Source organism: Coffea arabica, chromosome 2c (assembly GCF_036785885.1).
Source record: "Coffea arabica cultivar ET-39 chromosome 2c, Coffea Arabica ET-39 HiFi, whole genome shotgun sequence".
Taxonomy (NCBI): domain Eukaryota; kingdom Viridiplantae; phylum Streptophyta; class Magnoliopsida; order Gentianales; family Rubiaceae; genus Coffea; species Coffea arabica.
In genome coordinates, this window is record NC_092312.1 from 8,311,575 (window position 1) to 8,323,878 (window position 12,304).

The 12,304-nt window shown below is 35.8% G+C and overlaps 2 protein-coding genes across 3 annotated transcripts; both read left to right on the plus strand.

Moving 5' to 3' along the window:
- Positions 1–1,373: 1,373 nt before the first annotated feature.
- LOC113725676 (uncharacterized) lies at positions 1,374–7,137 on the plus strand. 2 transcript variants are annotated; one of them, XM_027248973.2, is made up of 14 exons: positions 1,374–1,895; positions 3,454–3,565; positions 3,740–3,852; positions 3,940–4,062; positions 4,157–4,329; positions 4,477–4,552; positions 5,282–5,368; positions 5,586–5,666; positions 5,771–5,803; positions 6,058–6,111; positions 6,213–6,254; positions 6,402–6,480; positions 6,564–6,634; positions 6,751–7,137. In XM_027248973.2, exons 1-14 carry the CDS (start codon positions 1,710–1,712, stop codon positions 6,850–6,852), a joined length of 1,332 nt encoding a protein of 443 aa, XP_027104774.1. In that variant the 5' UTR covers positions 1,374–1,709; the 3' UTR covers positions 6,853–7,137. The 2 variants fall into 2 exon arrangements, with proteins under 2 accessions (XP_027104774.1, XP_071930204.1); XM_072074103.1 differs by lacking the exon at positions 1,374–1,895 and adding an exon at positions 2,953–3,058.
- Positions 7,138–10,417: 3,280 nt separating this feature from the next.
- On the plus strand, positions 10,418–11,724 carry LOC113730687 (zinc finger A20 and AN1 domain-containing stress-associated protein 4-like). The gene has a single exon (XM_027255545.2). The coding sequence runs from the start codon at positions 10,986–10,988 to the stop codon at positions 11,490–11,492; it is 507 nt and encodes a 168-aa protein (XP_027111346.2). The 5' UTR covers positions 10,418–10,985; the 3' UTR covers positions 11,493–11,724.
- The last annotated feature ends 580 nt before the right edge of the window (positions 11,725–12,304 follow it).

Sequence of the window (12,304 nt, forward strand, 5' to 3'; positions counted from 1 at the left end):
ATCTGTAAGAATTCGTATAAAGAATTTATAGTCTCGAGACTTGTCTTGTCTTATGGTGATAATCGAAATTACATCTATCCAAACTTGGATATTACCAAGAAAAAAAAATTGGAAGCCTTATTGGCAATATTCAATATTCATGAAATAGGCTGTTCAATCTAAGGATGTGATTGAGCGATACTCGCACTCGATAGTAGAGAGGTACTGTTCGAACTCAAGCGAGTAGTAGAAATGGAGTTTGAACTCAAATTCGAAGAACAATTCGAAAACTCAGGATCGACTCGATTATGCTCGATTTTCTTGCAATTATGATCGAGATCGAGTACTTGACTCGACTAAAAAAAGTAATTCTGGTAATTTATATAATTCACAAGCCTAAAAGAGTAAAATTGTAATAACTAAATATATAATTTTTAATTAATTACCTTGTACTCGGTAAGGTTCGACGAGCCATCGAATTTGAAAAACCAATACTCGAATTCGAATTGAATAATTATCAAATTACTTGCGCTCTACTGGCACTCGATTTTGACCAAGTACGAGTTAACTTTTTGATTGAACTACTCACAAGCTGTTCACAAGTTATTCGATTCGATTATTTTCCTAGTTCAATCTATCCAAAATGAGAATGAAAAGGCATGATAAACTTTTCTACCAATATTCGGGTACTACACGCTACCTAAGATGTCATTTTGTCAATCAAGCTGAAAAACCAACCGTCGGTTTCAAACGACCAGTTTATTCAAATCGTGAAAACATATTAGGTTTGCATTTGTTACGCCAGAGGAAAAATTTTGAGAAACTTTCGTTCTGTAGCTACCTATCATATGAAGATGAAGATGACGTCCTTTAAATCCCTTGTTGCTATGGCCAAGAGAAAGATGAAGTTTCACTTAGTGCATGGAAGCCATTACAGGGCACGCGAACACCAACGGCCTGCACGTGCTTCTTGTCTGCCGAGCGCGCGCACGCCCGCCACTATTCCCCTGTGTAATCTGTACATAAAATTATGAAAATTTCACTTTCCTCCTCTGAAATATGTACTTACATGAACAAACCAAAAAGAATTTGCAAGAGTCCTGAAATTCCATCATAAAATCCATATTTATGAGTATTTAAACTTCATAATCTTACAGAAAACAAATCGAATGCGTATGTATATTGGTAGATGGACAAGAGGAAGCCCATTCGAGGGGGACGTTGGTGTCAAATAAAAAAAAGCATTAGGGGCCAAATCTTTAGGGGCCGTATATAAAATAACTCCTAAAAGAGGGGTCTTTTGACGATTTCCATCGTCCAAGTCCAAACTTTGACGTGCAAGGCTAGTGCTCTTTCCAATTATTTATGGACAAGGGCCTTCTCCTATTCGTAGTACATTTAATGGGATTGCAACATTTCCAACTCAAGCCCAATGCCTCATCGGCAACTGGCAACGGAGAGGAGCATGCAGTAGTACAAGCAATTTTGTGGATTTATATCTGTTTTCAATTTGATTGTTGCCGTGCCAGCTGCCACTTGCCTTATAAAATGCCATCACAATTCACAAGTGCTTGAAACCATAGTAGATAGTACCCTCTCCTTGGCACTGTCAGTTGAACTCATGGATACTGGCATTATTCTATGATACTGCTGCGTCCGTTCAAGGCTCTTTTGTTTGAGAAAAAGACTCAGAAGAGAGCGTTGAGAAGAGAAGAAACAAACGAAAAAAGATGATGGGGTGGTGGAAAAACAAGAGAGAAGTTAGACTTCTGGTGCACCTACTGCTGCCGCTATGCTTTCACTGGATTGCTGAAGAGATGACTAAATCAGTTCTTGTGGATGTCACAACTGATGCTCTTTGTCCAGGCCACTCCACTTGCGAAGAAGCCATCTACCTCAATGGTCTTCAGCAAACTGTAAGAGCTACTACATCTGTATGAAATTCAATTTTTTCCCTCTTACCCCGCTTCTTGGACAGGTGGTGACTGATCCTGATATATGAATGTGGTGAATGATCACCCCAACCCTCCTTCTTTAATTGTGTCTTTTACATGTATATCTGTTCGTATGTGTCGATGTTTGATGCACCAGGGCAGGTGTCTATATGTATCTAGAGTGGGATTTCTCTGTTTTTGTTTTCAAGAAGATGGACAAAATAATTCGAGGGAGTCTTCCTTTGTTGTAATCATGGTTTGGATTATGGTGAATAAAGAATGGGTTCTTTTCTACTATCGGCCAATTATATGCTTCTGACGACCTTAGTTCCTGATCTTAGGCTGTTGTTGTCAATTGATGGTGCCTGCAAGTTTTCCCCCAAATATTTTGTCCCTTCATGGTTACTTCTCCATCTGGCGTGCTGCTTTTGTACTCACTATTTTATTTATCAGTTTGACGTGTTGTCTATGGCAGATAACGCAGGTTTGGAATTTCTTAATATGCAGTTACCATTTGTTAACTATTTAACTATTTTTTATTCTCACCTTAATCATTTTCCTTCTTGTGGTGATAAAGTTATATAGAAAATTTTGATGATGTTGCCGAATAATCTATGTAGCATTGAGAAAGATAATAGCTACTTATTTTCACTGAGATGAATTTTTTATCCAGCTCAAGAATGATATTTTAATAATAATGTCACTACATGGACCCTGACAATGATAGAGTGGTGGCTTTACTATTCTTCTGGATTTGTTTTTGCTAAGATTTGTAAAAATTTAACCTTCTCGGAGGATCACATCTGGAGTATTCCTTTTCCTTTGATTGAAAGCCTTCATAAGACTGACATCAATGAGCTTTTGCACCTAATTGGGCTGATTATAAAAGTTGTGGACGGTTTTTGGCTCCATTTCTAGAGGCTGATTTCTCCTCTCCATCCACTAAAACTTTTGTGATCCCTAGAGTTTCTTATGGTACAATATTCAAGATAGTGATAATGGAATTCTTGTCTGGCATTTCTGTTGACTTTCTAGATGAATCTTGCCTAAGGAAGTGTTCAGCCACTACGTATTCAAAACAAATGATATCAAAGTTCATATCGATTGTTGTACATGTTAGAGCATGGTGAACTTGTTGACCCAAGGTAAATGAGCCTGAGAATAATGCTTTCAGTTTAGCATATATTTGTTTTGCCGATTCAATTTCCAAAAGGCAAACTGACTGTTTAAGGGAGAGATAATCTAAGTTGCAAATTTGAGTGATAACAGGTGAACAAAAACGGATCAAGTGCGAGGCAAATGTTTTGCTGCTAGGGACTAGAATAACATTTTCATTTTAGGATTACAAATAGAAGAAATAATTGCTGGAAGGTATTCTTTGACATGGTCAATAGCGCTGTTTATTGGAAAATGTGGGAAGTTCATAGGTTGCATTATTTTGATATGTTTACTTACTTTCTGTGTTTTTCTTGGCCTTCTCCTTCCTTTGCTTGTATGGCATGCATTTGCTTGTGAAGCTAATTAGTATTCTCATGCATAGGTTGTTGGAATATTCAAAATGGTGGTTCTTCCGGTTTTAGGCCAACTTTCAGATGATTATGGTCGAAAGCCACTTCTCCTTATTACTGTGTCAACTACTATATTTCCATTTTGTAAGTACTTTCAAATTTTGAATTCTTGTCTTCTACTTTGCCTTTTCTTTTAAAGGAAGCTATTCAACTGAAATACAAAAATTATCCTTTCCTGTCAATCTTCCTGAAGTTGTGGACATTTTTATTCGAAAATTTTAATTTTATTCCTGAAGCTGTGATTCTTTACTTTGGCAGCCTTGCTCATCATCAGTAAGTCAAAGAGCTTTGTGTATGCTTATTACGTTCTTCGCACAATTTCTTTCATCATAAGTCAAGGAAGTATTTTCTGCATTGCTGCTGCATATGTGGTAACACCTTTACACAAACTTTTGAGCACAAAACCATTACGAGGTGGTATAAAAGTGATAAAAAGCCAATTTTCTGTTCACTTACAGGCAGATGTCATCGATGACAACAAAAGAACTACTGGTCTATGCTGGATGATGGGACTTTTTTCTGCTTCCCATGTCCTGGGAAATGTTCTTGCACGTTTTCTTCCCGAGGATAACATTTTTGTGGCATGTCACCATAATAATCTGAGCATTACCCTACAGTTATTGGTTTCTTAATTTTTCTGAAACTGTTTATCAGAATTTAATCTTTCCATTTCAGGTTTCAATTACCCTCTTGATCTTTTGCTCTCTTTATATGGCTCTGTTTTTGCCTGAGACTGTAACTTCAGCTCCAATAGGAGACCAACGCTTACCATTCTTGAAGAAGGCATTTAAGATTGTTGAACAGCGATATAACTCAATGAGACGTGCTGCAATTATTGTTATCAGCAGGTATTAATGTATGCTTTATTCGCAAGGCTTTAATTTTTCAGTTGAGCAGTTCATATTCAGATTTCTCTGTTCTCTAGCACCTAAAAATTCCAGGGCATCAGAATGCTTTAGTGTATGCTTTCTGAATAATTTTTACTTTCTCCTCAGCCCAGCACTGAAGTGTATTTCTCTTATTTCGTTCTTCTATGAACTGGGGATGTCTGGGATCGACAGCGTCTTACTGGTATGTTTTCTCTACTACTCTAACAGAGGACTTCACTAAGTTCACATTCTGTACAAATTCGGTTGTTCATTTGGTATCCATATCAAATTTACCCTGACAAACATATCAGGAGGTTTATTTGGATAATTTGGATGTTACATAAATCATAGAAAGTGTTGACACCGAGGGAAGCATGTATAATTCTTGCTTAAGCAACCATAGAATCACTGTAAGTCATAGTCTTCCTTATGCATCATGGGGATTTGGAAGGAAATCAGAGCGAGTTTGCCTCTTTTTACGACTGCTACTGTTGAGTCTGTTACCAATCCTGTGGTCTAGGTTTGGTTTGGCATTCTTCAAAGCCTCTTTAGTTTGAAAACCTTTTCCTAAGAGGCCTTCTGAACCAGGAAATCCCGGAGGTGAGGAATGATCCCATATCTGTGAAATTCTCAATCATCTCTTTCTTGTTTGGAGTAAAAATGAGATACTAAAGATGTAGAATCCCTAGAAGGCAGAAGAATTTTTTGTTATAATCCTTTGTTATAGAAAATATATATTCTTGACTCTTAATTTGTTCAAAAATTACTTCAAGTCATTATGCTAGTAGATTTTCTTGTGTGCTATCAATTGAGGTCTATCCTGCTAACATCATTCTGAGTTTTAAGTGCACCTTGCTCCTTTATGTTTTCCTTATTAGTGCATTTTAGTGATGTGATTAGAACCTAATTTAAGCTTCTGCTACATTTGCAGTATTATCTGAAGGCAGCTTTTGGTTTTGACAAAAATCAATTTTCAGAAATTCTGATGGTGGTAGGAGTAGGTTCTATCATTTCCCAGGTAGTTCATTAACCCTGTCTTTTTTATTAGAATTCACTAACAAAAAATGACTTTAAAAACATCATATGTTTATGCGATGGACACAAATATGAGAACTCCTAAATATCTTGAGGCATAATTAATTTGCACAGCAAAGCACATCTTTTTGGCTTTTAAAATGCCTTATATCATCTAGAATTTCTTCACTTACAATTTGCTATATGTGCTTTGTGTCAAGTTGCTGGTGCTTCCTAGCATCAATCCGATAGTTGGGGAGAAAGTTATCCTGTGTGCAGCATTACTCTCATCTGTAGCATATGTAAGTTGCCCGGTTAATTTACCCGGGAAGCTCAAACTTTCTCTAGTTTTAGTGGATGCTTATATCATGGAATTTTTTCTCATAGAAGTACTTACCATTTTCAGGCATTGCTGTATGGCTTGGCATGGGCTGCATGGGTATGAACTCTTCCTTACATAAATGTATGCATGTAGAGTGTGTCTGTGGCACATGCATAGATTAAGACATCGAGAGCTAGCACTTCCTCATATGTAATCTGCAATTTTATGAAATTTGGACTTCACAAGTACAACATATATACCGGATAGTATCTACTTTTGTTGTTTTACCTTTTCATCAAGTTACCACGGCAGATATCAAAACTACAATATCCTTCAGATATTGATTGATCTCAAGCCATTGTGCAATACAGGTACCGTACCTTGCTGCTTCCTTTGGAGTTGTTAATATTCTTGTGAAACCTGCTGTAAGTGCCTGTTCTTACAATATGCTACTGTGTGCTATTATACTTCTAGGAATCATTTATGTTTGTAGTCCATTTTAACTAGCTTGGTCAATGTATAACAGACGTACGCTCTCATATCAAAAGCATCGAGTTCCACTGATCAGGTTTGTAGACTTTATATGTCTGTCTCTCTAGCTCTCGGCTTCATATCTTCAAAGTTCGGTTGATTTGAAAAACTGAAATGAAAGCTTAAGGTTATGGGAATTTGGTAGCTGTTTAGTTGGGTAACTGGCTTCATGCTTTACTCACAGGGAAAGACGCAAGGTTTTGTTGCGGGCGTGCAGGCCATATCAAGTCTGTTGTCACCACTAGCAATGACTCCATTGACCAGTGAGTCCAGCAACTTTGCAATATTTCACACAGACGTCAGAGGATTTTCTTGTTTTTGCTTAACAAATGATTTCATTCTCCAGATTTATTCCTGTCAAGAAATGCACCATTCAACTGCAAAGGTTTCAGCCTTGTATGTGCATCTATATCTGTGGTAAGCCCCTTGGCCTTGCTTCCTTCCCATCCCGCCATCACTCCCTGATGGATCAGAAGCCCTGAACTTACTTTTTAGCCCAGAATCTCCTCACTCCAATGCTTTCCTATTCTTAGGCTATTTCACTGATTTTTGCTTGGATGCTAAAGCGGAATCCTTCAAACCAGACCTCAGAGAATGATGAAGAAAACATTGAAGCACCACTCTTGTCATCATAAACTATGCTTACAGTAACCTCTGCGGACGACTTAAAGAGTCATATCCACTTAAAAGCTGTGGCCTTCTACTTGTCCACCACGACTGTAAAAGATAATTAGGTCATTCCATGTACAATAGCCATTACCCGATAATGTTTCGCTCCTTGTCCTACCATGTACATACCTTTTTTTTCTTTTTAACATAGTTTTTTCGAGAACAAAAAACCAAGAATGGACGGAACTAGAATTGTTCCGATTGCTTTAGTGGCAAAGAGTATCGAGTATAAGCTCTAAGTACTTGATCTATATTTTGTTGATCACTGACCTCAGATTATCCCTGCTTCTTGCTTCTCACAACAAGCATTTGTTAACTTTGAACAAGCTTGAGCCAAAAAAAAAAAGGGTATGGAAACTTGAGAATCGTTAATGGGATCTTTGAGGCGCTAGAGCTTGGATGAGTTGAATAATTATAATGGCTTGAATTTCTTTAGTTATCTGATGTCACCTAACGTCTTCACAAGTGCATGGCAATGCTCCGGAAGATGACAACGGCACTGCCAAGCAATCAAACGTAGGGCTATAGATGGTAAATAAACTCATTTAACTAATTTTATCCATATTCGATTTTATGATGGGTACGAGTATCTTAAGTATTTATATATAGATATAAATGAATTATTCAATAATATCCATTTAAATGGATATTATTAGATAACCCATCAAATCCAATTAACTCATGTAGAATTGTCTTCTTCCAAACCTTCTATCTTCTCCCACTTTTTTTTTTGATTTTTTATTTTGCCATGATGTTCAATACTTTTATTTTATTATTATTATTTTGTTGGTTTTATCTTATCATTTTATTTTCTCTTAGTTTGTTAATTTACTCATTTTTCAGCATTACCAATTTATGACAAGTTTTAACCTCTTTTCCTACCTTTCCAAAATGAAAATTTAAATTTACACATGAAAAAAATGTTAGGGATTCAAAATTTTTGAATTAAGGTTTTATGTTAACTTTTATAGTACTTATTTCAATTTTTTATATTCTTATTATTCAATTATTAAATAGTATGTAATTTTGCGACATAAAATACGAATGAAAAAAATTGGTAATTAGGCTTATTGAGCATGATAAGTAAATGTTTAAAACTAAAGATGGGTACAAAGGGTGGTATAAATTGATAACTTAGTTTACAAAAATGAATTTAAATGAGTTGACAAAAAAATTAAAATAAATAGGTTATAAATGGGTAATTGGGAACTTAAATGAGTTTACAAAAAAATTAAAACAAATGGGTTATAAATGGGTAATTGGGTTACTCAATTCATTTTTTGACTCACCCATTTATACCTATCTAATTAAATGGGTATAAATGGATTGACTCACTTATATCTATTACCCATCTTAACCGATCCTAACCCACAAGTCACCCATTTTGACACTGCTACGTATAGGGCTAAAGAATGCTTATTTTTCTTCCTTAAAAAAAAGATAATATAAATTTGAAAATTGAGTCAAAGATTGTTTGATTCCTTCGACTTCTAGAATATTGACATTCATAGAAAAAATGAAAAAAGGGGCTATTTCCCCTTCACTGCTGGGCGGATTTGTGAAAGCAAAATACATTAAAGTTTTTGTAGTTAATTTTTTTGAAGTTTTTGGCTATTAAACAATTGACAATTAGGAAAGAAATGTCAAAGGAGAAGACAACCGAAACCATCATATTGTAACTTGTAAGTGCGGCAGCGACTTAGCCCTGGTGTTGGACTGCGATTCGTCGACCCAAATCTCGTAAGTAGTATTTGAACTAATCTGTTCTGGAATTGGTTGTTTTTGTTCGTCATTATCAGCTGGTGTTTGTCTAGATGCTGAGTGCTGACAACCCTCCAATATAGCACTTCCAAAGAAATGTTTTCCCAAAAAAAAAAAAAGAAATGTTTTCCCATTTCTTTTTTCTTTTCATATTACCAATAGGAGAACAATCCAAATAAACTAACACAACGTTAACCTAATCTAAGTTGGGTATTTCAGATCTGACACTATCTAACTCATAATTAATTGCGAGAGCTTTCCCTTAAAAAAAAAACACTCATATTTGTGAGAGAGACAGACATTAATAAGATTTCTTTTTCAACTAAAATTGAGTTGTTGGCAAAATTTAAGTGAACCACGTTGGTAATTAACGCCTCGAAATGTGAAGGGTTTGTTAGCGTGTTGATTATTTGTATTACACATGTGACATAGCTCACGTAACCTTTCAAATTCCGCATTAAGATTATGCCCCGTTCAGTAGCATCAATAATTGTACGTCATGGTGCCCAAAAAAAATTTTTTTTTTCTCGATTCTAAAATGAAAATTTGATTTATATGTCAACCCCAAAAACTCTACTTAATTAAGAACTAAAAATTGTCATAAAATTTAGGGATAATTTCAAAATCCTCCCTTGATGTTTTATAACAATTTTACTCGGCTTCCCTCAAGTCTAAGTAAGTACGCTTACCTCCCTTGATATGGTAAAGTACTCACAATGCCCTCCACTTGCTAGAGAATTCACAGTTTAAGACAATAAATTTATAAAACCTAAAAAAGAAATCCTATTTCTTTGTCTCAAGTTTAGTTCTGCTCCTCTCTTTCCTAAATATTATACTGCTACACCGTCTTTCTATTATCTTTAGTTTTATGGATATTAACAAATTGTAATTGCAAACTCAACAAAAAGGAGAAGATTATGTGTCAAACTAGAAGGAAATTAAAAAACTTGTAATGAAAAGAAATAAAAAATGAAATTGATGATTGAAATAGGAAGAAAGATCAAAGAAGTGGAATTTGTTGTATTTTGTTTGCTATCAATAAAAAATTTCGTTAAATGTCAATAGTTTGCATAAAGATTTTTTTTGTTGGATTAATAATTGTGCAAAGTGTGGGAAGAAAGTGATTAAATATACTATATTTTTCTTTTCTAGTTTTATATACAAAAGAGCAATTTAAATTTTTTGAGAGAAAATCAACTTGTTGGACATAAATTATCACAAAAACAATAAAAAAGTATGTGAGGTATTTATAATTTTTAAAACCTAAGGGAAACTCTCTCTCTAATTATCCAAAACCCTAGGCGAGGTTTGTGAAATTACCCCACACTAAAAACATTCATAATTCAATTGATTTCTCAAAGTACCAACTTACTCATTACCAAGTGTGGGAAGCGATTATTGATTGGAATTTTTTTTTTCAACAAACGATAAGATTATTGATTGGAATTACGAACTCCAAAATATGAGTTCAAATTTTAACTTCAATTGTTAAAAATAAATTAAACAATTAGAGTTTGAATATACTGGTCGCTCTAAAGTTAGAAGTTTATGCAATGGCTTTGTGCCTTTTCTACCTTTGGAGCTTCAACATTTACATTAGCTATTCTCACAATCGTGTGAGTTAAACATTCCACCTTCTCTATTTTTAAATTTGAGTGGCCATATAACAAAGATATACAAGGTTCGACTCTCATCTATTCCAAATATCATACATAAAATAGAAGAAATAAAATAAAACATATTATAAAAAAAAATAATAATATTATACATTCCTCGTTTCCTTTCCTAGTATATTATACAAAAAATAAACATAAAATAAAAAACTAGAAGAAATAAAAACATAAAAAATAGAAATATAAAATGATTTTGGAGCCGAGTCAATCCAAACCAATTACTAGCAGTTGGACTTTTTGACAGCCCTCATTTCATGCCTAGTTGCACTTGTCTTCTTGATTGAGCTTCATTCGTCACCGTCAACTTTTCTTTTCAATCCACGTCCACCAATCTCTCACAAGTCATCATCATTTTCCCCTACAACAGCACCCCCCGTCCCCCAACCGGCCCCCGCCAACCACCTTTTTCTACTCTTTTTCTTCCCATCCCTCGTCCTTCCCCCTCCGCTTTTTCACGGCCTCTTCTCTCATCCGCACTCAAAATCTTATTTCACCGTTTATAACCATTTTCCTGTTTCTCTTGTACGCCCAAGTTCGTCATCGAATTTCACCTGAGCGATTGGTTGATCTGCATAAATCGATCAATCGCTCGTGCAATCGAATTTTTTTTTTTTCAGTTCGTCGTAATTTATTAGGTTGATAAGGAAAGGAAGAGACCAAAGAAAATGGCGGAGGAGCAAAAATTGCAGGAGCCCGGAAGCCACAGGCTCTGTGCTAACAATTGCGGTTTTTTCGGCAGCCCCACGACTCTTAACCTCTGTTCCAAGTGCTACAAAGATCATTGCCTGAAAGAGCAACAACTGAAAGACGCAAAATTGGCCGTGGAGAAAACCCTAACGCCGCCGGAGACATCCTCGGTCTCGCCTCTCCCTTCACCGGATGTCAAAATTGATACTATTGCTGATCCTGCAGAGCTAAAGGCGCCGGCGGAGGACACTGTCTCTACATCGGCAGCTCCAGCCGCAGTCGCGGCAGCGCAGCCTAACCGGTGCGCGAGTTGTAGACGGCGCGTGGGATTCACGGGCTTCAAGTGCAGGTGCGGAATCACGTTCTGCGCGTCCCACAGGTACCCCGAGCAACACGGTTGTACTGTTGATTACAAGGCTATGGGAAGAGAGGCCATCGCCAAGGCCAACCCGGTTGTTAAGGCCGACAAGCTTGATAAGATCTGAGCCGTTGATTGGAGATTATTGATGCGTGCCTGTTTTATGATTGTGAAGTACAGGGTGATCTTTGATTGCGGGCCCCTTGATGGTTGATCGACGGTCGGGAGATTGTCGGATGGAAATGTTTAATCGATTCTGGTAGTAGACAGCTAGTTTCATTCTCATGTGGTGGATATTAGTTGGAGGGATGGACCATTTTCATTTCTCTTGAAAAATGGGATTGTCTACTCACTACCAATATTAATTCCCAGCGCCCCCCCTCGGCCCCTCTTCCCCTCCAAAAAAAAAAAAAAGGGATTTGTGTTTCATTTCTTAATTAATAATTACTCCTTTGAAATAGATGACTAAAATCTTCAATTAATTGTTCCATGATCCGTTCAATTAATTGATTTATTTCTTGCTTTGTTGATAACTCTTGTTTTGGACAATTATGAGAAATTGGACTATTAGATCATTTAAAACTAAAAGAAATAATTTGAAGTTGTGAACTGGTATAAATTTCAACCATTGAGCAAAGCTCAGAGGTCACTAGAAAAGGATTTAAGTTAAAAGGACTTAAGTTCCTCTTTTCCCTATCTATAGTTAAAAAAATTTAAAGGTGATGCAAGAGTATTTTTATGATCTAGTTGAATCTATATATCTGCTAATTTCTTGTATAATTTATTTGGACTTTTCTTTCTGAAGAATAAAATAATAAATTAAATTATATAAATATTATTATTATTGACAAAAAAAAACTAGTATAAATTTCTTTGAAAAATCTGCGGGCTCTGATCCATGGACGTTCTGGAATTATAGATTAAGTTATATAAATGTTA